The sequence below is a fragment of the Pagrus pagrus genome (assembly GCF_965226575.1).
Source record: "Pagrus pagrus genome assembly, chromosome: 7".
Lineage (NCBI taxonomy): Eukaryota > Metazoa > Chordata > Actinopteri > Spariformes > Sparidae > Pagrus > Pagrus pagrus.
The window spans coordinates 24,161,664-24,187,382 of record NC_140191.1 but is presented as its reverse complement, the minus strand read 5'-3'; the positions used below and the strand labels follow the sequence as shown (position 1 = coordinate 24,187,382).

Genomic DNA, 25,719 nt, shown 5'->3' with positions numbered 1-25,719 from the left:
TTTGTCCTTGCTGTAATTGCCCTCTCGGCATGTCAGCCCCCACCCACCCGCCACCCACCACCATCACGGCAGCCCCCACACCCAGCCAGCCAGCCCCAGCATCAGCCCCCTCGTGACAGGCCTGGTTAGACGGCGGTGCGGGGAGCCTCTCCTGAGACCTGCTGATCGGCCCCTGAGGTCCACCGGTATAGAGAGGCTTGTCCTAGTTAAAGCAGCACCGGCAGGGACACCCCCTCTGAACACTATGTCTGCCCTGCCACAAGCCCAGCCTCCAACTCCGCTCATTTACAACTACACTTATACCCACTGTGGTAGTCGCACCAAAGATACAGGCGGAAATGTTCGGCTTACAAAATTTCTACTTTTGAAAGTACAACTTTGGCACGCATCGGACATGAAATTATATTTAAATGAGCCATCTCCCTTTGTAGGAATCTACACATTCAATTAATTGTACGATCTGAAATAACCCAGCAAAAAAGTTTCCCTTCATTATCCGTCTTCCAGCAGTTCTGACATCGCCACTGACCTGTACAATTACATCCAATGCATGTTGGACTTGTATTTTATTCAAAAATGACAAATATCAATTGAAATAAATGTTAAAAGAGTCAAAGATTTTAACAAACCTTTTTAAACAGAATGAATAGAATCTTAATTGCATTTCATTCATGCAAGAGATCCACATGTACCACACACCAGGCAGTCTCAGACTGCAAATCCAGCCTGTGACTGTGGGTTTCTAGCAAGTTGAATGGCGCCATCTAATGTCCAATGATAAGACCACAAGTCAAAAACACCAGAGTGTTTCTTTGAGCTGCACACTGGACTCAAAGAAACAAATTAGTTTTTTTGGCTCTTCTTGAAGCTTCTGTAGCCTGTAAAAGTCTAAGTAATCAGATATTGCTGGGGGGCTTGGAAGGCATCAGGCAGGCTTTGAAGTGACCATAAAAGTGGGCAGAGTGAACCCCCTAATTTGAAATTTAACTGTAATAGACACAGAGCTATCAGTGTTGCAGCATAATCCTGACCTCTGTTTGTTTTGCTGAATAAACAGAATAAATGAATAAATGCTTCCTCTTCACATGGCGCGCTCCTCCTCATCACGCTCAACGTGTTTTTTCCTGCGGGGTAATCGATGTGTCAGCGTTTTCACGGCCGGCTGCAGGGGTGCAGACCTGCGCCTCGGTCTGGAGGGGCTCAGTGGCGTGGGGGTTAACGTGGCGCAGCGCTGGGGAGAGCGCAGACAGCGTGGCTGACAGTGGGGTCTTCTTCTTCTCTGGCCACATGTCCGCTCCTCTTTCCTGCAGGCCTGACACTTGTGGATGCCGGAACGGAAGGCGAGCAGCCCCTCCCTACCCATTCCCCCCCCTTCTTACACTTTATCCTCAAAAAATTACCCCCATCTGCCCCCGTCAGCAGCTTCGGCACAATTTGGTGGCAACTGTGCAGATGAGGAGATTTTAGTGGCAGCCACAAAGCATGATCCTAACCTCTTCCACCACAACACCCAACATCAGCTACCGGGGCCACAAGGAAGCGGGCAAACAAACAGCAAGACATAAAAGAGAAGTGATACGCCGTATAACGTTTTAATAACTTTGTCGCACCACATCCGAAATGCAAACACATTAAAGTGGACACAGTGCCCCTCTCATTAAACACACAGCAGTGTAAACATTATCTACCCCCCTCCGCACTTGCATAAACATACACAAAGACCTCATTGCCTTTCTGCATCCCTGCATCCATCCTACGGCAATGCCACCAACAAGCCTTGGGAGTTTTTCTACGGGGGTGTTTTATGTGTCCCGTGGGGCTCGGAGACAGTGAGATGTGGATATAGCACACAGAGGATCCCAGTCAAGGACACAGGCAGCATCACTCACTCCGCCATTATTCGCTCATATTTAAAGCTTGGGCTACCTGAGGGACTGTAGCAACACATGCAGAGGAGGACGGGTGATTTCAGAGTCCGACGGGTGTGCTGAGCGACTGCGAGCTGAAGGAGACGCAACACAGGCAGAGGGAGAGAGAGAGAGAGGGAGTGACGGAGGGCTTTATATGTCAGCCTGGTGATACCAGCGTTTTTATGGCCGAATATTTTTCCTCTTGTCAGAGCTGGATAAGGAATCACCATAAGGTTGGGGAGCATGAATATTGCCCTTGAGGGCCCAATGTGGCTGCTCCTGTTTATGGTTGACTAGCAATCAGCCACCGATTCAGGACCCACAACCCCTCATCCATCCATGTCAGCAATTAATCAATTAAACGGGCAGTGGGGAGGAGTGGGGATCGGCTAGGTGTGTTAATACAATAGCCTGTTAAGGTTGATGTAATTTCATCACTAATGTCACCCATTCATCACAGCTTATTATCTGTTTCGCATAGACAACGGTCAATACCTCTTCATCAATCTGAGAATCATCCAGATCTCGTGATATTAAGCTTGAAGGATGCCACGAAATGATGGACCACAGAGAATGAGCGCCAAATTTAACAAGCCCACTGAAGCAGGCGGTAAACATAATATGACATATCATAAAACAGTAGTCCAGACATTTTATGTAACCTCTCAATACATCCACGAAAGAAACCAGAAGCCTATTCATAAAGCTAGAAAAACAATCGGAAAACAAAAAAATGGAAGCAAACAATCACATAACTGTCCTTAAACTGTACATTCTGTCTCTGATTAATCAATCTGGGATAAAAATAACAATAAAATGAACCCCAATTATTTATCCCTGCTGGCTCTAAATCATCACGTAGTATCCACAGTCTTCTATCATAATAGAAAACCAAGTCTCTGCGTGCGTACAAGTGTGTAAATAGATGGTTGTGTGTAGGAGGAGGCCCTGTGCGCTTGTGTGCCTGGTATGAGCGTGTGTGGGCCAGACCACATGTGATACACAAAGTGAGAGCGGTATTTGGCGTACCGATGGATACGAGGGCCTGTATCGCTAACAATGTTTTCTGGATTGGAGCCACTGACAGCAGACAGTTTGTGCCAGTATTTCATAACTCGAAATGTCACCGTTTTCAAGGCCAAAATATCAGCAAACTTACAAAGACTCAGTGTTTCTCAGAGATTTTCATTACAGTTTCAGAGACAACACAGGGACAATGGTCCCTGGTGTGGAACATATTATAATGTTACTGTTAGTTTACAGTCCTGCTTTTGTATCCAAACCACTCTTGTAATTATCTTTTTTCCGCACTTATGGCTCCTGTTCCACACGCAGCCATCCTTCCTGGTCTTGCTGGGTTGGAACAGGGCTGCAACTTACTTTTTTTGTCAATTATTTTCATGGTTAATCAATAAATCTTTTAGAGCTACAATTTCCCGGTGCCCAAAGTGACGTCCAACCAACAATCCAAAACCCAAAGGCCTTTGATTTATCACCAAATGTTTGATATTTTTGCTTAAAAAGTGACTTGAACGGTTAAATGATTATTAAGATATTTGGCAACTGATTTTCTTTCACTCTACTAATCAATTAATAGACTAATTGTTGCAGCTCTAGCTAGTAACTGCTGACGTTGAGGGCTTGTAAAGCTCACTGAGGCACCATAAGTAATACTGGGCCACACAAATGAACTTGGCTTGACCTAACAGCTAATCATAACCATAATCCATGCATAATTGTTTGGAATCTGATCAAATTGTTTCATCAGACTTGAGAGCTTACCTCTGACAAGCAGCATAGTGTTGATTAATTCTACAATAAATACAGCATGTAATCAAACAAACTACATCATATCCATCATATCAATTGGACAGCGTGGACTGGCTGACATCCAATTTTTAACGGGAGGCCAATACCTGCCCTGTATATCGGTCTAATGCCACTAACAGCTTCAGTCAGACACAAAGAGCCTCCCTTCCACCCAAGCCAACATTTCCCCAGCACTCCCAGCAGGTACATCAGCTCAATTATGATGATGGCAATGACTGATTGCATTTTACCTCTCCCCTGTTCCCCCAATAAGTCTGGCCATCACAGAGAGAGAGAGCGAGAGGGAGAAAGAGACGGAGACAGAGACGGAGATAGTAGCGTCATCTCCGGTGAGCTACGAGCATCCCAGATGCCAGTCACCAGGACGGTATCAAACATCTCGGTGGCAGACTCACCATGAAAATAATCTATACCTACAGGAAGTCAATTAAAAAGTGCCAGGGGAGATTAAGAGCAGCGTGACAGCTTTTCATCAGGCCACAGGTTCGTCTGGGAGAACCAGCGTGTTGCGCGTCTGCTGCGAGTGTGCTGAAGGTAAAGTGTGTGCGTTGGTAGTAAAGACATGTTGGAAAAGCGGGTGGCGGCGGCGGAGGAGGGAGGAGACCGTTTCCGAACACCCTTAAAAGCCCCCTCATGAATATTAAAAAGGCCTTTGGCAGCCAGCAGCTCTGCTACAAGTTTGCAAACCGGCGTAATGTGTCTGTTTGCGCTGGGAAAGGACTCAGTCCGGATATCAATTAAATCAAGCGTTGTCAGTCTGATGGCGCTCTCAATGGAGGGACAGCCCATTCCCCTCTACACATCAGCACAGCTTTGTGTCAACCATCCATCTCTCATCCTCCCCTTCCCATCCTCCTCTCTCCCGGTTGCCATCTTTATCAGCCTGGACCCACTCTCTCTCTGTCCCTCCTTTGCTCTCTCTCCCGCTCTGTCTCTCAAGCAGCCGGTAACTGAATGCACAAATTACTCTCCCCTCCACCTTTAACTCCCACTAAATCTTTCCCCTTTTCCACTTTGCTGAGCCGGGATATTTTATTCCTCCATCAAATATGCATCCCATTAATTAAGTTAAATTACTCCTGACTGCCAAATATCCCCTGCCCCGATGGGTGTCAACACAGAAATGCATGACTGTGAACCTGCAATGACACGGCCCCAACACTTAAACATGAGTTACGGCCTTTTCCAGCTCCATCCATGGGCAGATTACCAGACACTTTGGGCTGCTGGAATTAAGCGCCGTTTGCTCCTTCCCCTCCACCCAGCTTTTTAATAAGTGCACAATGGATGACACTCGCACTTCTGACAATGAGAGGACTGATATTTTAATTACACCCCTTTTTTCATCTGCCTTCCTCTTCATCTTTTAATTGCTGTTGTTAATCACTCATTAACTTTCCCCTCTTTATTTTCTCTCTCCTAGAATATACCTATGACATGATTAGCTCTATAGAATGGATTGTTCAGCAACATTTTTTTTGAATAATTTAACTACTTTAAAGGATAAAGTTTGCACTTCTTTTGTGGGGACCTGGTTTGGGGTGGAGGGAGCAAACTTTCCTCATGTTTCTCCAACGAATGGCATTAATTTATCTTTGTTAGCTGATGTTAATCTTTGGAGGGTAAATTCAAAGTGTATAAACGCAATGAAGATAGGGTCTTCTAAGGCAAAAATTATTACTGGGGATTGACCGATTATCGGATCTGATATTCAGCATTTTTCTGATCGGAATTTATGTTTTTTTTGTGTGATTGCTGATTAATCAGTTTTAAAATGCACTACTTTGGCTCTCACGCAGTTGCCTCTCTATGTCCGCAGTCACCTCTCTGTGGTCTCATTCAATGTCCTGCCCCCAACTCCATCTGATTGGTTAATTTTCCAATTGTGTGAACAACTAGTAGTAGTAGAAGTAGTAACTTGGAATTAAAGTTATCAAAAATGTCTAGTGGAGTTCAAAGTACAATATTTGGCTCCAAAATGTAACAGAAGTATAGAGAAGCCGAAAATGGAAAATTGTCCTCGAGTACAGTACTTGAGTAAGCCATACTTACTTATAGTTACTTTCCATGACTGGTTATTCGAAATTTTGCCAGTAAGATTTTTAATAAATATTGGTTATAGGTCTCCTTGATTACTAATAATGGGTATCGGTATCCGCCCTGACAAAAAAAAGCATATCTCCGCGGTCGAACCCTACTTGTTACTACTTTATTATACTTACTACTTATTATAATAATAAAAACCTGAGAAGGGCTGAGACCACAAGAAGTTAAACGTTGTTAAAAAGAAGTTACAAAGATCATACACAGTGCAGACAATAGCCTCTTAACGGAGACAGTCCTCAAGAGTAGTATAACTTACTATCATAAGCCTATGTGCTGTGTTGGCTCCCTTGCTTAACTACTGATCGTGCCATTTAGCGTCTGGACCCAATGTTTGTTTTTGTTTGTCTTTGATTAAAGCGAAATGCTCTGATTATGAAGCCCCCAGGCCCCTGTTCTGGGCCCCACTAAAGAATATGAGATAGTTATTAAAACCTAATAGGACTGATCTGCTGACATAGATTTCTCTCTTTGTCTCTGGCGCTCAGAGATGCTGAGTGGGGTCCCATTCAAACTCTTCAAAAGGATCCTTTCACCAACATGAGACTGACTGAACAAACAGACTTTATCTCCCTCAAGTAATTGCGCTGTGTAGTTTGAAAGGCAAAATTTAATAGCATTCGCCTTCTTTCTGCTGAGTAGTGGGCCTCCGATCCAAACTCGACTAATGAAGCCATATGTTTGTTGTCATTTCGTCAGCTGAGAGATATCTGCGAGGACGCGTCACTTGTGAGGAAATAAAGTCTGACAATCCGGCTCCAAAACAAGTATAAAAAGTGTAAAACTGTACACTGGTGGATTTATACTGATACATCGATGCTGTCGAGAATTGATTTCTCTCTCTCTCCTCTCTTTTTCCTCTATTGCCTTTTTCGGTGTGTGCATGTGTGCCTGTGTGCCTGTGCATGAGAGTGTGTTTCTATTGCAAAAAACATTAATTTTACAAACATCAGCCCAAGGCTACTAAACACATCCAATCCATTATGCTGCGCTTTATCGTGTTATGGGGGGTAACGGGCTGTAAAGCTGTCTCGGTCATAAAGAGCGATCGCAGAGTGCCGAGTCAAACCAGGATGCCGAGCTCTCCTAGCCATACGCAGCCCTCGTTATCATCAGAACAGCTCCGTCACATACTTAACCTTTCCAGACCAGCCTTTCTGCATTATTTTCACAATGACCTTTAGCGTTACTTATTTCATTTCCGATAATGGCACACTAAATTTAGTTAAATGCATCAGAGCAAAATGTGTTTATTTTGGTGAAGGGGACTTCGCTGACTGACAAGGTCCATGTTCCCAGACCCAAAGTGTTAGGTGTCCAAAGCTGTAAACGTTAATATATCTTCATGGGGATAAATACCGGGTCCTTGAAATGCGCTCATAAATTAGATGGATGAAAACAAAAAGTAAAAAAGGACTACACACACTTAAATTAGAGGTTCATACACAAATGTTATTGCTATTTTAACTAGAAGAAGTTCAGGGATGCACTGGAGGACACAGCCCCTCAGTCAACTTTTAGGCCAGACAGAAAAAAAATATGTTTATTGGAATATCAGAAGCTTGATGGCAGTTCAGCTTGAGTTGATCATGCTTCATTTTTATATTGTCCCCCTTTACATGCCTGCAACTGCACATTTACAGGCATCTGAAACTTGGCAAATGTACTAATGAAATATACAAACACAAAAGGCTTATTGAATCTGAATCGTCTGAGGAAAATATTCAGTGTTTACATCTGTTGTGTGATAATGAATTCAGAATTCCGGCTTTCAGTTCCTGCCAACACATGGTGCACGCTCTCGGTCGCACACAGCTAAAATCATTGAGGACATTATGAGCTTTCAAAAGGTCTGACTCGAACATAAATACGTAGCTACCCTGGAGCTGTTGTATCGCAGGCACAACCCCTCAGCCTGTAAGGAGCAGTGTGTTTCACACCCTTGCTGTATGAGCGGAGGGGGTGGTGAGGGGATGGAGGGATCTTAGCGAAATCGCTAATGTACGTGATGATTAAGTGTAACTCAAATACCGAGTGTGTTGTTCGTAGGCCTGACAGGCAGTAATTTGGTATATTATATTCTGCGGTTTTAATTGCACGCCACCAACGTGTCCCTCTGACACGTTATGAAGCGATGATGTACAATTATTTCGGGGCGGCGGGAGATCAGTGGAGTGACATTATAATCATCCTCATAGGGATCCCTCTCTTCATCTGCAACAACCATTAATGTTTAAATGGGGGGAAAAAAAACATAAAAATAGTTCTCAGGGAGTTCTAACCAGAATCTGTTTGAGGATTATAGAGAATCACGTCAGGGGAGAAGGAGAGGGGTGTGGATAGACAATAGAGGGGCTGAGTTAAGTGACGGCTTTCTCTGGATAAGCAGCAAGCTAAGATGCTCCTCCACTGTCACTGCCAGGCCTCACACTACTCATACAGGCCCGGGCATTAAGGCACATTACAGCGGATGAGCCACGCAGGGCGGAACTGATGGGCTATTCTGGGAACAGACCAGACAATCTCACAAGACAGGGGGGACATAAAAACCCTGACATGAGCCAGCCCCATCCTGTTAACAGTCAAATCACACACACAACACCCAACATGAAATCATGACTATATATACTCTCTCCAACACTAAGTCAAGAAAACTGAGACGAGGAAGGGAGGGAGGGAAAAACACAATGCAGCCTCCTACACAGTGAAGACAAACTTTAGCACGTCGCAAACTTTTTGTGTTGTGAGAAAGCAACCGTTTGTAAGTTTTGTTCAAATTCCTGAAGTGACACTAGGAAGAGCAGCTTATGACCCATAATCATAAAACGGCAGTCCACAAGAGGACAATCCACGTCCATGAGAGTGTTAATACTTCTAAGGCCCGGACTGAGATATTAAACCAATGCCTCAAAGCATTTACACTGTTTATGCATAATTTAACACCTACAACAGCACTGGATGTCCATTGCATCTTTGGGGAGGACCAGAGAGCGGGGGGGTGGAAATGCTGAATCCAGGGCCTTTCTGTTAGATGATGGAGGAGAGGAGGAGGAGGCTCATTAAGTGGCCGAGCCCCACTGTGGACAAAACACGCCGGGAGGAAGCGCAAGAATCTGCCGTCTCACACACTTGAGGATTTTTTTTTAACCAATTAAATATGAGAAATCTTATCTTGCATGCTAACAGCCAATTTGTGTTTTTCTGCTGCTTTTGCACCTTAAGAGTTCTTTATAGGCAAATTAAGACAGATCAGTCCGTTTCAAAATAAATAGAAATAGATCTGTAGAAACGTGGACAAACAGATGTCTGGAAGAAGTGGGAGAAATGGCGCGGTGGAGACAGAAAGCCTATAAAGTGTTAGCGATGATGAGCGAGGCACTGACCAGCCCGCTCAGGCTTGATTGGCGGCATGGTCAAGGGTTCCAATCTGTCCTGGCCTCGCATTTGCATTTGTTAATTAAATGCCACAACAATATGATCTTTAACTATCAACAAGTTCTCCCTCCCCCCACCTGAGAGGTGAACGGCAGTGGTGAGCTGAAGCTAAAGTGAGGTGGACAGCCGAGGTGCAGCACATCCATTCGCTCGCGCTGACAGAGCCGAGGTAATCTTCTAGTCGGAAAGTTTAACAAGGGAAACACAGCAATCGATGGCGGGGGTGGGGGGAGGAGGTGTTTTGGAGAAAGAAAAGGAAGAAAAAACACACCAGCAACATGCTGAGAAAAAGATCCGAATGGCAATAAATTAAAACAACAAAACTGGATGCCCCATTGAGGCGTTAGAGTCTGTAAACATGAAATAAATTCATAAAACACAAATTTTACATTGTAAAAACTTAGATTTTAAGCAAATATCTGGGAAAAAACGTTTCTATTGTGACGAAAATGTTGCCCCATCATTAGTATCCACGGGAGGATGCAGAACTTAATCGCACCATAATCTCACTTTACACCTGAAACATCCATTAGTAACGTGCTTTAGATTCAGGTTAAGAACACATCATCAGCAGATGTGAAAAGTTTGGGGGAGCAAGCTATGTGTATGTATGGCTCTGGCCTTAATGAGGGTGTTTCTGGGGGTTTCTTTGTGTTTGCTGCTCTTTAGTCAAGAGGAGGGATGGCCCGGTGATCAGTCAGTACTGAAAGCACACACAGGGCCGATTTGTCACCAGTGGCTGGCACTGGCAGCACACAGCTCCTCCATCCGCATGATTTGTGAAACCAGGGGCTGTATTTAGTACTCCCATTTAAAGGCATATTGGAGAACCGCTCCGTATGTATGTGTGCGTGTTGTGTGTGTGTGTGTATGTAAAGCTAGACGCTTGGTCAAAAGCCCAACACATTTGCAGCACTTGGGAGAAGAGGGGTTTTCAGCTGGAGGGCTTGTGAAACATGAGCCTTTCCTCTCATTAAAGGAGAAGCTGTGTTTAAACCAAAGCTTGTTTGCTCCTGCTGTAATATGTTTGCGAACATCAGCGGGAGCAAATAAACACATTCGCTCTGCTCGGCTTTGGAAGGAACAAAATCGGCCCGCGACTGAACTAAATGGAACGGTTTACACAGAATTACACAGAGGGAGAAACTAATAACTCTACATATGTCTTCATCTTAGCGAGTGTGTAGCCGCAGAAGCTCAATGGCACAAAGCTGGAAATCCCACAATTTACTCTATTCCCCGACTGCATGTTAAACAGCTTAACACGTCCATTTGAACATGGCAAGGCAGTGAGGAGGTCTACCACGGGAATGAAACGAGCTGAACGCAACATATGGTCTACATGTAGGGGGTACAAGGTAGCAGGATAATAACTGTAGTCGTGCACTACTGGGTATTTATAGGCTTGTGGTTACCTACATAAACTTCCAATTAGGAGTATTTGTACAGCTGAAACGAAAAAGACGGTAAAATAAACTCTTTTACCTAATTCATGAAGGGAACTGACTAGAAGCACATTTGTCTTTTTAAGAAAGGCGTGGGAGCAGTTAAATGTTAGAGAAAGAATTTTCGCACAATTTATTTAAAAAATGTTAAATTTTTTCCCAAATTTCTGGATTGTGTTTAGTCTGCAGCCAGCTTTTATTAAATTGAGATGCCTTTAAATTGAATGTTTTCTTGCCTAAATAAGTAAAAATGCATTTCTATTTAGAGTTTCTATTCGAATATTAGATGTGCGTCAAGTTTCACTTAACTGTACATAAAAAACACATACTTCGATGTATTTTAACTCAGCCTCGGACATCAAGATTCTCTAAAGACATGCACATTTTTATCTTTGGACTTGTTCATTTAGGCAGCGTGTGGAAGGTTTTAATGCTCTTTTTAAAGATTAAAATCTCACAATTTTAAAAAGGAAACGCCAACAGATTAGCAGCGCATCTTATTGTGGTCAGGCAGGGTTTAACATTGATTGAATTATGAATTAGCTTGGGACAAAAGCAATTTAAAGTAGGCTGTGCAATAAATAATTGCAAAGGATCACTCCTGGAGACACCAACATGAAATTTTCCTTCACCTGACTGCTGGCTCTCACTGGTATTTGCTTCTCAATTTCCACACTGTTCTGGACACTATACACTACACATTTAAACCAAAAGGTGACTGCTCTATTGCTGTCGTAGCACTCTGCATCAAACTTACCTGATCAGGCTGAATTAATCTTCACATGGCTGTTTATATCCTTATGATCAAGTGACCATTTTTAGACAAGGGGGTAGGTCGAGGGAGGATATGATGATTGGATCTGACTGAGAAACTATGGACACACTGTTGCCACAGCCTAAAGCATACCATGATTTTTTGTCAATTTTAAGCTAATTGGGACCATCATTTACAAAATGAACATCATGCCACATTGAAGAAGACTTTAAACTAGTGATTGAGGCCATAAACTATTTAGGAAACTCTTTACTGGGGTAATAAATCAAGCGAGAAGTTGGGTCATTTTCTCATAAGCTTACATACAATCGGATTGTATGATTTAGCCTTCTGTTTCCAAACGTACATAGCCAAGCCTTTGTTTCACACCTCTGGAGTTTTGAATCCTAGCCTAGAAAGTGTTTTCAATCCTCTTTAAAAGATGTAACTCACCCACAGATGTCGCATTTGTACTCTCTCATGCCGAGGTGTCGCTTCACGTGGTTCCTGGCATCTCCCAGCTGAGCGGTTGCAAAGTTGCAGATCTTACAGATGAAGGGCTTGGATCCTGCAAAACAAGGTATAGAAGGTTCATATCCGACAGTTATATTATGTTTGAAGGGAAAAAGTGGCAATTTTAATAAAACATGACTGAATAACCGCTGAGCAGAAATCTGATTTTACATTACGGATCATTTTTCAATGCCAGGCATGTACGACTGTTATTAGTTCTGTGCTAGGACTTCAACCTACTTCACAGTCACAAAATGACTTGAGATTTATAAAAACAGATGCCTTTACTACAGTCCCCATAAAAACTACAGTCACACTCCGAGTGCCAAGCGTCTCCTCTTTCACTCTCTATCTATCCTTGTCACTCTCCTTCATCTCTTACCTACTCTTCCTTTGCCTGTGGACGCGTAAATTGGATTCCAAAGGTCAGGGCGAATACGTAAATCAATTCTGTGTGCGCTCACTACCTCCCATTCCATCATTAAAGCGCTAATCACTCTGGCGGGCTTCGCAGGGAGGTTTCTCCCTAATTATTGTCATTAATAAGTCCAGAGGGCGGGGTAGCATTTGAGAGAGTGGCAGAGCCTCTGCCTGCAATCAGTCACTTAAAAGCTGAGCTGCGAGGGCTGATGCCTCCGCGTTCAGTGTGTGACGCACAAACACACAGGCTCAAGTTAGGGGACGGAACTGGGTTCTTTAGTTAAAAATGGCTGTTTATGTAAGATAAAATCAGTTACTCATGTGGTTTACCAAACTTTAAATTCAGCTAAACTATTTGCTAAAGCCTAAACTTGTTCAGGAAAATTAAATGTATACATTTGGTGAAACAGAATTAATATTTTGCCTGGCAGGCTGAGCCAGATTTAGGCCAGAATCACACAGTGCGACACTGCAGTCTAAGTGGCAGCCTGGTATGATATGATATCCACATATGCATCTTTGAGCAAACCCTCACCCACTCGCAGTGAATATCCCAAGACGTTCTACAATATTTATTCCAGGGGCAGGCGCTGATTTGATTAAGCACTTTGTGTAGATTACTAATTCGTTCATACACGGTTCACTTGCTGTGAGCTGGAAGTACGACACATCGAATTTTAAGCCGGTAACGAAGATTGAAAGGCAAGCTTGTGCTAACAAGGCCCATAAACACAGGGGGCTGGTGGGGGTCCACACATGGGCAAAAGCAAAGCCAGCCTCTTCATTTCACATGTCCCTACAGAACACTACACACACACACACACACACACACACAAATCACTGCGCACAGTCACACAGGCACATACACAAGAACAAATAAAGCCAGATAAACACATTAAGTCCCTATACATAACTACGCACTTCACACCTAAATGTGCAGACACTTTCACACACACACTTAAAAAATGAAATCACACAACACGATCATCAACACCCATAAAGAACCAAACGACTGACATACACACTTATACCACACCCACCATCACACCTACACGTACCTACATCTAGATGCAGAACCCCACCTCGCACCTATGCATGTGCATGCAGACACGCACATTAAATTCAGAAGACATAATCACCCTTTGGACAAACAGACGGAGAAACAATCATTCTCTCTCCCTTTCACTCACTCACACACACACAACCTAAAGTTGAGGTGAGAGGGAGGCGTGCGGGGAGCTGATTTGTCCAGATGGCTGGCTGAGTATGAGACATGGCAGAGAGGAGAGAGATGTAACGTCCCTCAGTTCTCACATCTTATCACATTAATACTCCACCACTCCACTTAAACAGCCTCCGTGAAACTGAAATTGACCATCAATGCAGTGTCATGTTAAATTAATATTGCCATCCACATAGGGGCGATGTGGCTCCCTCACATCCCAGATGAGACAGGGAATGACTAATTCATTTCCTGAGAGGAGAGAAGAACCATCATGCAATGTTTCACCACACACACACACATGTACGCGCAAGGTGATGCCTTAAGCCTTGCACAAGCCACACACTCTTGCTACAGCAGGCTTTAATCTTCAGGTTTGGAGGCATTACATATAAATAAATATCTGAATTGTTTGGTTTCTTATTTTCAGGCCTACTGTATCATAATCTGACACACAAAAGGTTGCAGATATCCAGTCTAACTGTATTTTTCTCTATCACATTGTTTTCAATTATTGTAGACCACCCATAGATCTATTTTACATTACAGTTAGTGGATTAGAACCTGGTTAATATAGCACTATAAGTCACAGAAATATTAAAAAGTATCTATATAGAGGAGCTTCACCCGTGCGCATCAGCACAAACGTGAAAAATATAGAGCAATTGAATGCAAGAGTAGAGGAGATGGAGATAAATTTGATGGCATCTGTGAAGAGTCTTCGGTAAACAAAGACTGTATCAAAGGGGCGCTCCAGCGTTTTAGAGGAGACACACAATACAAATCAAAAACAGAAATGTCAAAATTGAAGCAGCAGAGTACAAGATATCCTGAGTTTTGGTCACTAATAAAAAAAGAATTATAAAAAGTTACAAAACTTAATTTCCCACAATGCAACACGTTGTGTTTCTTTCACCCCACTTCTATTAAAAATCACAAGCCCAAGTCGAGATAAAAATGATAACATCAAAAGTTGTTTTTTTTCTTCAAACTTTGGTACGTTTCCTCAGAGCCACAGGAGACATTACACAACTGTTTTCACAAGCCGACTAGTACTCCTCGTGATTAGAGTGAGATATATCGATCGGTCGATTTGCCTATCACAGATATAACAGTATTGGCGTATGTGTTGTCCAATATGTGTCAATAAGAAAACTTTTCTTTACAGAACATAATGCAGAAAAACATATTTTAATCATTAAATTCCCAGTGAAGTTTACTCTCAGTGCACTGATGTCATCTAACAATTAAATTTACTGTTAAACTGTAAAATATCCTGCCTCCATTTTGTCACAAGTGTTTGTGTTTGTTTAGAGATGAGCTTTCATTTTGTCATTAAGAGTGGCGCACACCTGTTAGTAAATTATCAGTTGGGAATTTATGTATGGCTGATTTGTGGGGGACGGGTGTCCTCGCTGCCTGTCAGAATGTCATCCTGATGACCAATTAGTAGAACAATGGAATACATTTTTCTGCAGGACGACTTTGTGTACTTCTGCCTGACTGTGGTGCAGCACATTAATGTGAAAGGACATGAAACTGAAGTCTCTCAAATGGGCAAAGACAACTCGTGCACCATTCCCTCAGGTACAAAAAAAAATCCCTTTCCAAAACAACAGATATGCCGTTTTACTGCATCAACAGTACAACTAAAATATAAATGATCACATAACGCATATAACAGTTAAGATTACACACATTTTCCAAAAAGATAGGTATTTTAAAAGCAGCAAGCACCAACACAACAGTTTACTGAACAGCAATGGACCATTTCACTCCTGGGATTCACATTCCCAGAAGTTCTCATTCTTTTATTACCGCCCTACTGCTGTCGCTAATGTCTTATCCATTTCTGGTCTGAAATATTCTTGTAGCACTGCTGAAGAGGCTCCTTTAACTTCTGAATAACAATCCTGTAGAGGCCTTGCTTGCCGTCCGACCCATTCACACACTGTGTGCACCCAGGTCCAGTATCTGGACGCTGGTGGCCATATCAGTGTCTGACAGCTCTAAAAAATGCATTTTCTACCACTGGATCCACGGTCTGCAGAACACTGTCTGGTAGGACATTAGGGGTTAATAGTGTTTGGACAGCTGGGTCTAGACCTATGATGAGATGCCAATGGTGGCTATTGAGGTGGAAAGTGTGGCTGCTCACAGTTCCAGTCACCATTGTTGCCATTGGGGGTTAACCTCTCTTTCATGGCTCCTCACAAAGTTTGGCCAGCTCCTGCCCCAGCTCCCCAACAGTTCTCCTGAGAACTGAGTTGTCCTCCAGTGCCTTCTTATGGTCCTGTGCCAGCTCATCCAAAAGACTTCTGAAGCCTGGAGACTTCCGTCTGTACACACTGTTTCACCAGTCCCTCCACTGCCTGCATGGTGACCACTGCAGCAGGAGGTGCTGGCATGGGAAAAACAGCAATTAAATCTAGAGCTGTAAATACTTCAGTGTTGTCGCAGTCTTTTTTCTGTTTGATGCAGCTTTCACCATTTCACAGTTTTCTCCATCTGGTCCTTACATACATACATACATTTTCTTGTCTTCCATGCATTGATTAATTTCGATGGTGAGTGAAGGTGATGGTTAGTATTGAACTAATGCATATAAATCAAAGCTCATCCTTCATCCTTAAAAACCCCTTTGACTGCAGATGACCCCCCCCCAAAAAAAACAAAAAAACAAAAAACAAAATCAGATTGCAATTATTTTTGACAGATATTGCTGAGGGATATAAGTGAAGATTTCAGTGGGAATGGTCATTTTTTAATTTAATTTCACTGAAAAATAAAAGAAAAAAATTACGATGACATGATTTGGGTGGGATCTGTGCTAAACAAGGATGTTTCCTTGCATCTAGAGAATATGCATTACTGTAGCACCACAATTATTCATTTATGGAGGTGTGTTGTGACCCATTTTAACATTACTAAAAAACCTGCAGCTGGACATTGCGAAATTGTGATTTTTGGATTACTTGTCCAGTCCTATCTTTGGTATTGCATTTACATTTTTTATTTTTGTCCATTTTGGTCTACCATATTCAGGTCTGGATCTGGTTGCAAAATGGACTTGAAAATGACTACGAATGAAATAAAATAACTATGTTTATTATAACGTCCATCCACTCCAAACTGATACAAGGTCCTCTTCCATCACAGTGTCTTTGAGGGCAAACGTTGCTTCCAGTGCAGCTTTCAATGTCCCATGAACCCCTGGCGGAAAACACTAAACAACTTTAAGGATTTAAGGTTGAAATTAAAAAAAAATCCTGACAAAGGTAGCTGTGCTTGCGGTTTTACTTTCCAGTTATCTGTACAAACACACATCACATCCTGCACATGAACGTGCATGCATGGCATGTGCGTCCATTACTTTAAGGCTCAGTCTGAGGTCAGACAGCTCACTCCAGTGAAAAAGTGACCAATTTACCTCAAAATGCAAATTCCAGCTGTACCCTCATTGGCAAAATGCAAGCATGTTCCTTTAAGGGACAAATTGACAAATCTGTGTGCAGCCTCCCACTGCCGACTCCTGATTTCACTGATTAATCAAGTGAATAAAAACTAGGTCTTAATTAAAAGGATCTGGACGTGCTCCCAGCCCAGAAACTGGCAGACCCCCACCGTGCAGCTCCACAGCCCCACAAACAAACTCCCAGAATAAATGACCACCACATAAAAGGTGAATAATTCACTGTAATGAGGGAACTTAGCAATAATAACAACTGGCATATGTTGTCAAAATGAAGAGAAATAGGTGCTTTCTACAAATAAGAACAGCATAAATGAAAGTGGAGAAGTAATCTCATAAACAAGAACATAACTCAATTGAATAAAAACAGGTAACCCTAAAAAACAAAGTATTCATCACTTCAAACCTCAGAATGTGCCCTTGACTTGGAGCCATCTGTTGGGACCTCAGTGTCACAGCTTTCATTTTCTTAAGTAACACTAAGTAAGTGACCTCAAAACTCAAGAATTATGACACGGGGTAGAATTATGAATACATATAGACGGACCGTTAATAAGGAGAAAGTGGTGGCTAGACATTAATCATTGGGATTTTAACCTCCAATTCTTACAGCTTCAAGCAATCGGATTTTAGCAGGAAGCAATCTGACTTCGGCCACACAAGGTGACTGGCATACACACAGTACTAGATATAAGGAAAACAAATGGTTCCTTTAAGTGAAATTATTCCTCTGCCTCAGCAAATACATTGGTCATCCCTCTGAAACAGCCGAAGTAACAATATATCAAGACATTTTAGTGCAACACATTTCGCACACTGCATTTATGGGAATATGATGACATAATGGAGTGAAATCAGCACGTCGTTTCAAGTACGTCACCAGTATTCAGTCAAGACACCAAGGGAATATTATTACTTGTTTTCTGGCTGTATGACAAAGCTGCGACCTTCACAAACCATCTACTGTCACAGGGTCTGAAAGTGGAAACAATCGTATTTTATCTCCACACACACAAAGACACATACAATCATGTACACACATTGTAAGCACCTAGCATGGACTTCAATTAAAGTCCCATTAAAGTTTGGGCTGAAAGAAGGGTGAACCATAGGAGGCAGAGAAGGGCATTTATTGATGGCGCCCTCACATCTCGTTCCTGCATTAAGTTGATTTTAAAAGCAATTAATACACATGGTCAGGGAAAAGTAATGGAGCGCCCTATATTCTTAACCTACCGGACACTTCCCAGCCGAAGCCCCGGCGAACGCAGCCCTGCTTTGCATTATAAATGACAAGATAAATCTTAATGGATTGAGCATAATCAGCTAGCCATGAAGGCTGACATATACACACATCCACGAGGCGTACGAGTGCTCACACACATATACACAAACATGGACGTACAGACACAAGGGAAATTAAAGGCTTTGAATACGTCTGCATTGATTATTTTAAATTATTAGCCCACCTCTCTTTGGACCTCCAATGCTTTTAGCCTAAGCTTTAACACATTTACAGAGACTTATTGACTATAATTACAACTGAGTCTTGGTAATGGACACATCAATTATGAGTCGCACATGTCTCTGACCAAGCGTTGTTCAGGGAATCCCAATCTGGGGTCCATTAGCGTCTCTCCTGCTGGTCTGAAGCTCAATCAGTCTTTACCTTCACCTCTACTGAAACAGCTATTACCTGGCTGCAGCAGATAGTAGCTTTAACATTAGCTTGAACTGCCAAAGAGGAGGCCGTATCTCCCCACACAATACAGTTTTGGTCAATGAGCTAATAGCTGAGCTGCACACAAAAGATTATTGTTTCTCTTTTAAGACCTTTTGGTAAAACTTGATGTGTTTAAGTGTTCATGAAGAACGAACAAGTAAACCAATCCTTATCAATCACAGGAGATTAGATATTTACACATTTTACAGCTCTAAAAGTATAAGATAGCTTTTAAATAAATGTATTTTCACAATTTTCCCATCAAAATCTTATTTCTAGACCAAGTAAGTTTATAAATTCTATCACAATGTATCTGAAATATGTTACCAAGTTACGAATTCAAATATTTGCAGGGAGATAAGATATACAGCATCTGTAAACATCTTCCTAATACTGTGTTGTCATTAGGGTTGCAACTTACCATTATTTTTTATTATCGATTAATGATTATTTTTTTGTTTACTTGATACATTGTGTGGCCTATAAAATATCAGAAAACGGACAAAAATATTGATCAGTGTTTTCCAAAGCCGAAGATGATGTCCTCAAATGTCCTGTTTTGTCCAATCCAGATTTATTTAGTTTACTGTCATCAAGGAATAAAGTAACCAGAACATATTTACGTTTAAGAAGCTGGACTCAGCAAATTTTGAGTTTTCTATCTTAAAAAATCAGCTTGGTTTATCGATTGTCAAAGTAGTTGGTGATTCATTTGAATAATCGTTGCAGGTCTAGCTGTCATGCAGTGTTTTAACAGACTTGTGGTGGGATGAAGGGTTAAGGCGGTCCTTTTTTCTTTCTTTATTCAAAACCATACATAAAATGAGGGATAATAGCTTTGACCTGCTTTTACACAGCCTACATACTGCATTGGTGTATAAGCTGCGCATTGTGTGTGAGAGAAACAGAGAGCAGGAGAGAAAGAAAGAGTGTATGAGTAAATGGAAGCAGGATACTTACCAGTATGTGTGCGAATGTGTGCCAGGAAGGCCATGGAGTTGCTGCTCTTGCACACCTTCCCACAATATTTACACACACTGCCCTGGTTCTCCTCGCGCTCGCGGTTGATCTGCTCTGTGTCCTCCAACACGTACTTGTTGACCTCCCTCAGAAGCTCCTCGTGTTTCTCCTTTATGTGAACAAAGAGTTCCTGCTCCGTTTCAAAGCGGTCCGTGCATTTCACACACTTGAAGCTCGCACCCCCTTCGGGCAGCTCCTCCACGCTGTTCTGCTCGTTGCGGGCGTGGGCAGCGCTGGTCAGGTGCTGGTGCAGGTTGCTCTCGGTGTAGAATGACTTGCCGCAAACCAAGCAGTGGAAGTGCTTCTCCTTGGAGGGATGCTTCATTGAGATGTGGACGTTGAGGCCACTGATACCGTCGGCCATGAAGCCGCAGTCGTCGCAGCGTATGCGATCGATGCTTCCTTTGGTTTCCTCTCTTGGTTTCCTCCCTCCCCTACGTTTGAGCTTCTTGACATATGCAGAAGTGAAGGGCAGGAAGCTAGCGGGCACCGGTGTTCCTCCTGTCAGACATATCACAGCAGCCTCGCCTTCTAGAGCCAGACCTTCCTGGAGAGTCTGATCCTGTTCAGTAAGGGCCTTCATGGATACAATGCAGGCATCAAAGGGAGGGGCTTTGGACAATTGTGTATCAGTACTGTCACTTTTGTCATCTACAACCATCTCATCTGCATTCAAGTGTTCATCTTCTGCTTGTTTAGCCCCTTCCCCCTGGCTCTCTTGCTGCGCAGACTGATCCACTGCAGGCTGAAGTTCTACTGGAGCCTCCTGGGGTTCAGACAGCACAGTAGGTTCAGTTGTCTGGTTGGTTGGCTCTTGTTCACCACCAGTGGAAGATGTAAGATTCTCTGCTTGCTTCTCATCTGCGCTACCAGTCACGCTAGCTACAGCAACGACAGGCACCATTGTGATGGAGGGTTCAGTTGTATTCTGACTTTCCATAGTTTGGCTGTCATCAGAACAAGAGTCAGACTCTTCTGTGGGGCTCATTGGTTCACACTCCGGGTTAGAGTCTGCAGCCACAAGCTCAATGACCTCCTTCACTGGGAGTGTCACGGCTCGTTGCCCCTCACTCCCTACTGGTTCCAGGTATTTCTGGCTTTTCAGTTTGTGCTTTTCTGTGTTGGCATGCCGTGACATTTCTCTGCTCGTTACGGCGTAGTAGCTACATGCTAGACAGACATACTCAAAGTCTTTGGTGTGCTTTCTCTTGATGTGAAGATGGAGCGAAGGAATTGATTGAGCTACAAAATTGCAATGGACGCAGGCATTAACAGAGTCATATTTACTTTTTTTCTGGCTTGTGTCTGACTGAGTTTGCTCTTCTCCACTGTTGTCTTTGGATGCAGTGTTGTCAGGTTCTTGCTCTTTGTCGGTCGTCTGTGAGGCTTCATTAGGTTTCTGGTCTTGAGTAGCCGTGGGTACCTGCGTTGATTCATTTGTGTGATTGTTGACCGGGTTCTTATTCGAACACTCATGTGCACGTTTAACATGCTTCTTTGTGATACAGTGACGATCCATGTCTCCTTTGGTCACGCAGCTGTAGTTGCACAGAGTGCAGCTGTAGCCATAGTCTTTGCTGTGCTTGCGGCGGACATGGACACTGAGGTTAGTAGCGTTAGACACTACCAGGCCACAGTATCCACAAGTGGTTGTAGACCCGTGCTTTGGTCTTCCTTTTTTCTTTCTGGGCGGTTCAAGCTCTGAATCTTCCTCCTCAACAGACACAGCCTTGGTAGCCTCCACTGCTTCTTCAGCTTCTTGATCTCCTTCTTTCAAAATAGCTGACCCTTCTCCTCCAGCCACCTGAGCAATATCATCCATAATAGCACTATCTCTAGTGATGTCTCTTTTTGTACTCTCAACGTAGACTTCAAAGGAAGAAGATTCTGTGCTTTTCTCCCCATTCTCCTTCTGCACGTGGTTCTCTGAGGACAGATGAACTTCCATCCACTTAGATGTGGCTGAGAAAAAGTTGCACAATTTGCAACGGTACCACTCCTGGTCGGGGTGTTTGAGACGAGCATGGCTTTCCAGCAATGCAGGGGTGCTAACCCTGAAATCACAGTTTGCACACTTCAGCTGGAACCTGCTGAGTGTACGTTTGGCTGCAACTCTGGATGGAGTGGCCTTCACAGCGCTGCCAGGATCCTCAGCTTCCTTTTCATTCTCCATGTTCTCGACAGCGGAAACTGAAAGACACGTCAAAGATAAACTTTGTTAGATCTCTTTTTAACCATCAGGTTTAAAAACTTACTACAATGATTTTTAATGCAGAAATAGTTAAAAAAAAAACTCAGTGTTAAGCAGAATTTTCAACTTTGACTAAATTGAAGAACAGTGTACTCACATGTGTATGGGGCATCTTTGGTGTGGTATCTCTGGATATGCACATCTAAAGGGGGCTTGTCCCTAAACTCTTGCCCACAGTAGTTGCAGGAATGTATCACTTTAGGTTTTGGGGTTCGTTTGCTAACTCTTCTCTCTTGGGTTTGGATTGGTTCTTCTTGATCTGCCTGCTGTTTGTCTATATTGGTCTCCTTTTTGGTTAAACTCTTTGTGTCCATGCCGTTGTCATTGGCCACTGATCTCAACTGATCAAGATCAGACCCCTGGTTTTGTTTAACTTCAGCAGCACTTTCTGTCTCCATGACTACTTCCTGTTGGATTTCAGATGGACTGGTGTCAGAGATATTTTCACTTTTTTCAGCTGGCTTTGCAGTTCTGTTGGTATTCTTTGAGTTATTTCCATGCTTTCTTGCATAGTGAATCTTCAGTGATCTTGGACATTTGGCTGAGAAGCCACAAACTGTGCAGAGGCTATCCCCATCTTCAGGTCCAGAGTCTGGCCGCAGTCTCTCAGCAAGTTCCTCATCTGCTTCATCAGGTTTTGCAGACCTACTGGGTGAGTCTCTTTTAGTTTCCTCCATTTCTACATCATCTAGCTGCAACTTCCCACTGGTGTCATTTTCGGGCACTTTGTCCTCAACAGCCTCCTTTCCTGATATCAATGTTTTATCCATATCATATCCTGTTATAATTGTATAATTTTGAAGTTGATCGCTATCATGCTGAATCAAACTCCTGGGGGTGAAAAAAAAATAAAAACATAGAAATTATGATGGGCATCTTCAGTTGAAACACAATTCAGTGAATGAAACAAAATGCTGTACTCAAGTTAAGAGCACAAATTGTGTAACTAGCCACAAGCTTCTGAAAAGTGACCTATTCTTCAACAACACTATCTGACTTAGCACAAGTAAATGTCGCCATCTAGTGCTTCCAGACGCAAACTGTTCAGTAAAAACATGCCAGCATGAGAGCTGGCTGTTTCTGCTTATTAAACGAGAAAAACAAGTCCACTTAAGTCACAGTTGTTAAATGGAGTATACATATGTCATTATAAGACTCATTACGAAATGCTTGTAAACATGATTCAGTAGAGCTACAGCCATTCCCACAATTAGATCAGTAATAGTGTCATAAGTACAGCTTAAGATTCAATTATGAAGAATCACATTTCTAATGGTTTACATAGCATGTCTGTTTTTCTGGCAATGATGCAATTTATTTTTACAGTGGCTGAGACAGCTCAATGCACCGCAACAAGTGTTTCTCTATTTGCATGTATTTTCTGTATTTGTAGCATGTTCCTTTTTGCCACAAGTGTACAAACTGATGACTGTTTTTTGTTTATTTGCTAAACTGGGTTTCCACTTCCCTTATATTAGTATGTTACTACACACCATGTGTGTATTACTATGGGTGCAGTTATCATTTGCAAGTGTCCTTCTTGGTCATCTGTATGTGAAAGTAGTCTGTATTATTATTTCTTTTTTTACTGTATTTCTTTTTATTATTCTATCTCATCTTGTCTTTTGTCTTGTTTCATTTTTATCTGCCATTGAATCACTGTCTTTCCTCTGCTTATAACTCTAGAGCTGATGTGACAAGTGAATTTCCCCAGCGAGGGATCAATTAAGTCTTATCTTATCTTAAGGGTTTGTCGCAGCACCCAAGTAAAATCAATGTGTAGAGCATCAAAACGAACTAAATGACTTTTCCTAGATCTAATAGTTACTGTCGGTCCCCAGTGGACTTCTTGAGCAAGTTTTGTCTTAAAGCTCTTTAGGTGTTGTTTGTAAGAAATGTTGCAAAATAATGTGTAACTGCGTGATTTGTATTTTTTTTAAAAAAGGTTGGAGGAGGACCTTCAAACCCCATGCAGTACATATTTTAGTCTTTCTCCACCACCGTGTCTATAATACACCTTGTATATTAAATAGAGGGGACATCTTGAGCAACAAATAGGCTATTTTGCTTCCTACACTCTTCTGTCTTGTACCTTTTATGTTCATTTTATATTGGTGAGGATTTGAGTGAGCTCAAGAATGGGACATGTGCTTGCTTTGGACTTACGTGTGTGTAGTAGGTCATGCCTTCTATCCACAACTGTACATATGTATGTTGCAAAAAGTGATCTTTGGGGTTGTGTTAAGGTCAATCACTATCTAAAGATATATTTATATAAAGTCAATGAGGTCAACCAAAGAACACTTCATTTCAAGGAAGTCCAATTTTGAGAATGAGCTCATTGTGCTCACTAGCGCCATCTAATGTGTATTTTGGTAGAATATGGCAACAGGATTAGCAGGAGGGACACTATCTCAAGTTAGCATTTCCAGTAACGCGCTTGTGATCGCAAACATTAAAGTCGATTGTAGCCCGAAATGAAGGGTCGCTTATGAGCGGTTAGTAATGGTGTTGATTCGTGTCTAATTCATGCTTTTAAATGGGAAATCGGTTTCACGATCCATCTACAGAGCAGAGCACGTAACGTAGCATATCTAGGAAGAAGGTGACGGTGTCAGTTTAGACCACATTGAAGCACTGACAGTGAATGCGGTGTCCTCTCCTGCTTTAAACAGACTTCGACCGCAGTGTCAAGCTGTTATCTCTATTTGGGTGAATTTCCAGCGCTGTCTCTACCAAGCATCTGATGCTAGCTTAAAAGTGACACTAAGTTAGCTGAACAGGTTTTAGCCTGCACATTCAAAACTGTAACGGCGAGGCGTCCAGTGCTGCAGCGTAACATACTGCATTAATCTCCCTTCATGACGTAAGTGACTCTTCTACCAGGGCACAAACCGGGTAAAGTTGTTGTAGATACGGTTGCTGTCTACCGCAGCTAACATGCTAACAAGCGACATGTTTTCCCAACTGTATTTTGAGATACCCCGAGCGCGTCCAATTGAATTCCGACATCAACTGTGTTGTCCAATCACAGCGGGGCGAAGGCGGGTCCAGATCGCTCCATGGCATTGAAAACGACGGCAGCACAGAGGCCCAAAAAGGAGGCTAACATCGACTACCGAAACAGTGCTCTATATTGCCCAAACAGTGCTCGAAAACAACCAAACGAGTCGTCTGCCGTCTTAGAAAGAACAACTCGAGCAATAATTAGACAGTACAGTCCAGCCACAATTCAACTTACCTCTTGTTAGACGACTATTTCCACTGTCCGCGCTTTTTGCTGCTAGACACAAATGGCGTACCGTAGAGTGAGCCATGCGTCACAGGAGAGGGCGGCCTTCCTGCCGCGGCTTCAGTTGGCTTGTCACATGATGCATTCTGCACCGTGGGAAAAATGAATTAACCACATTCATATTGCTTCTGCTCAGCATTAGTTTACAAGTGGTGCATTTAAGGCTCTACTGCCAGCGTTTCTAGCAGCCACACAGGGATTATAAAACACATGCACTCCCAGGTCTCTTGCTGCTGCGTCTACTTCGGTCAAAACTCGATTTTAATGATCTCTCCCTCTCCTGCTGTGAACGCCTTGATCACATCTCATTCTCCAAGTTCGTTTTTTTG

The 25,719-nt window shown here is 42.7% G+C and overlaps 1 protein-coding gene across 3 annotated transcripts in view; it reads right to left on the bottom strand.

Annotated features, from left to right (window-relative positions):
• znf407 (zinc finger protein 407) overlaps positions 1–25,422 on the bottom strand; it is a 158,713-nt gene extending 133,291 nt beyond the window's left edge. The window contains exons 1-4 of one of the 3 annotated variants that reach the window (XM_084356297.1): positions 25,340–25,422; positions 22,196–22,929; positions 19,788–22,037; positions 11,931–12,045 (exon numbers count right to left, since the gene is read on the bottom strand). In XM_084356297.1, coding sequence (XP_084212423.1) covers positions 11,931–12,045; positions 19,788–22,037; positions 22,196–22,868 — 3,038 coding nt within the window. In that variant the 5' untranslated portion in view covers positions 22,869–22,929; positions 25,340–25,422. Of the gene's footprint in view, positions 1–11,930; positions 12,046–19,787; positions 22,038–22,195; positions 22,930–24,264; positions 24,705–24,740; positions 25,055–25,339 lie in introns of those variants that run through there. The other 2 variants (XM_084356299.1, XM_084356298.1) reach the window with 2 other exon arrangements.
• Between the last annotated feature and the right edge of the window lie 297 nt (positions 25,423–25,719).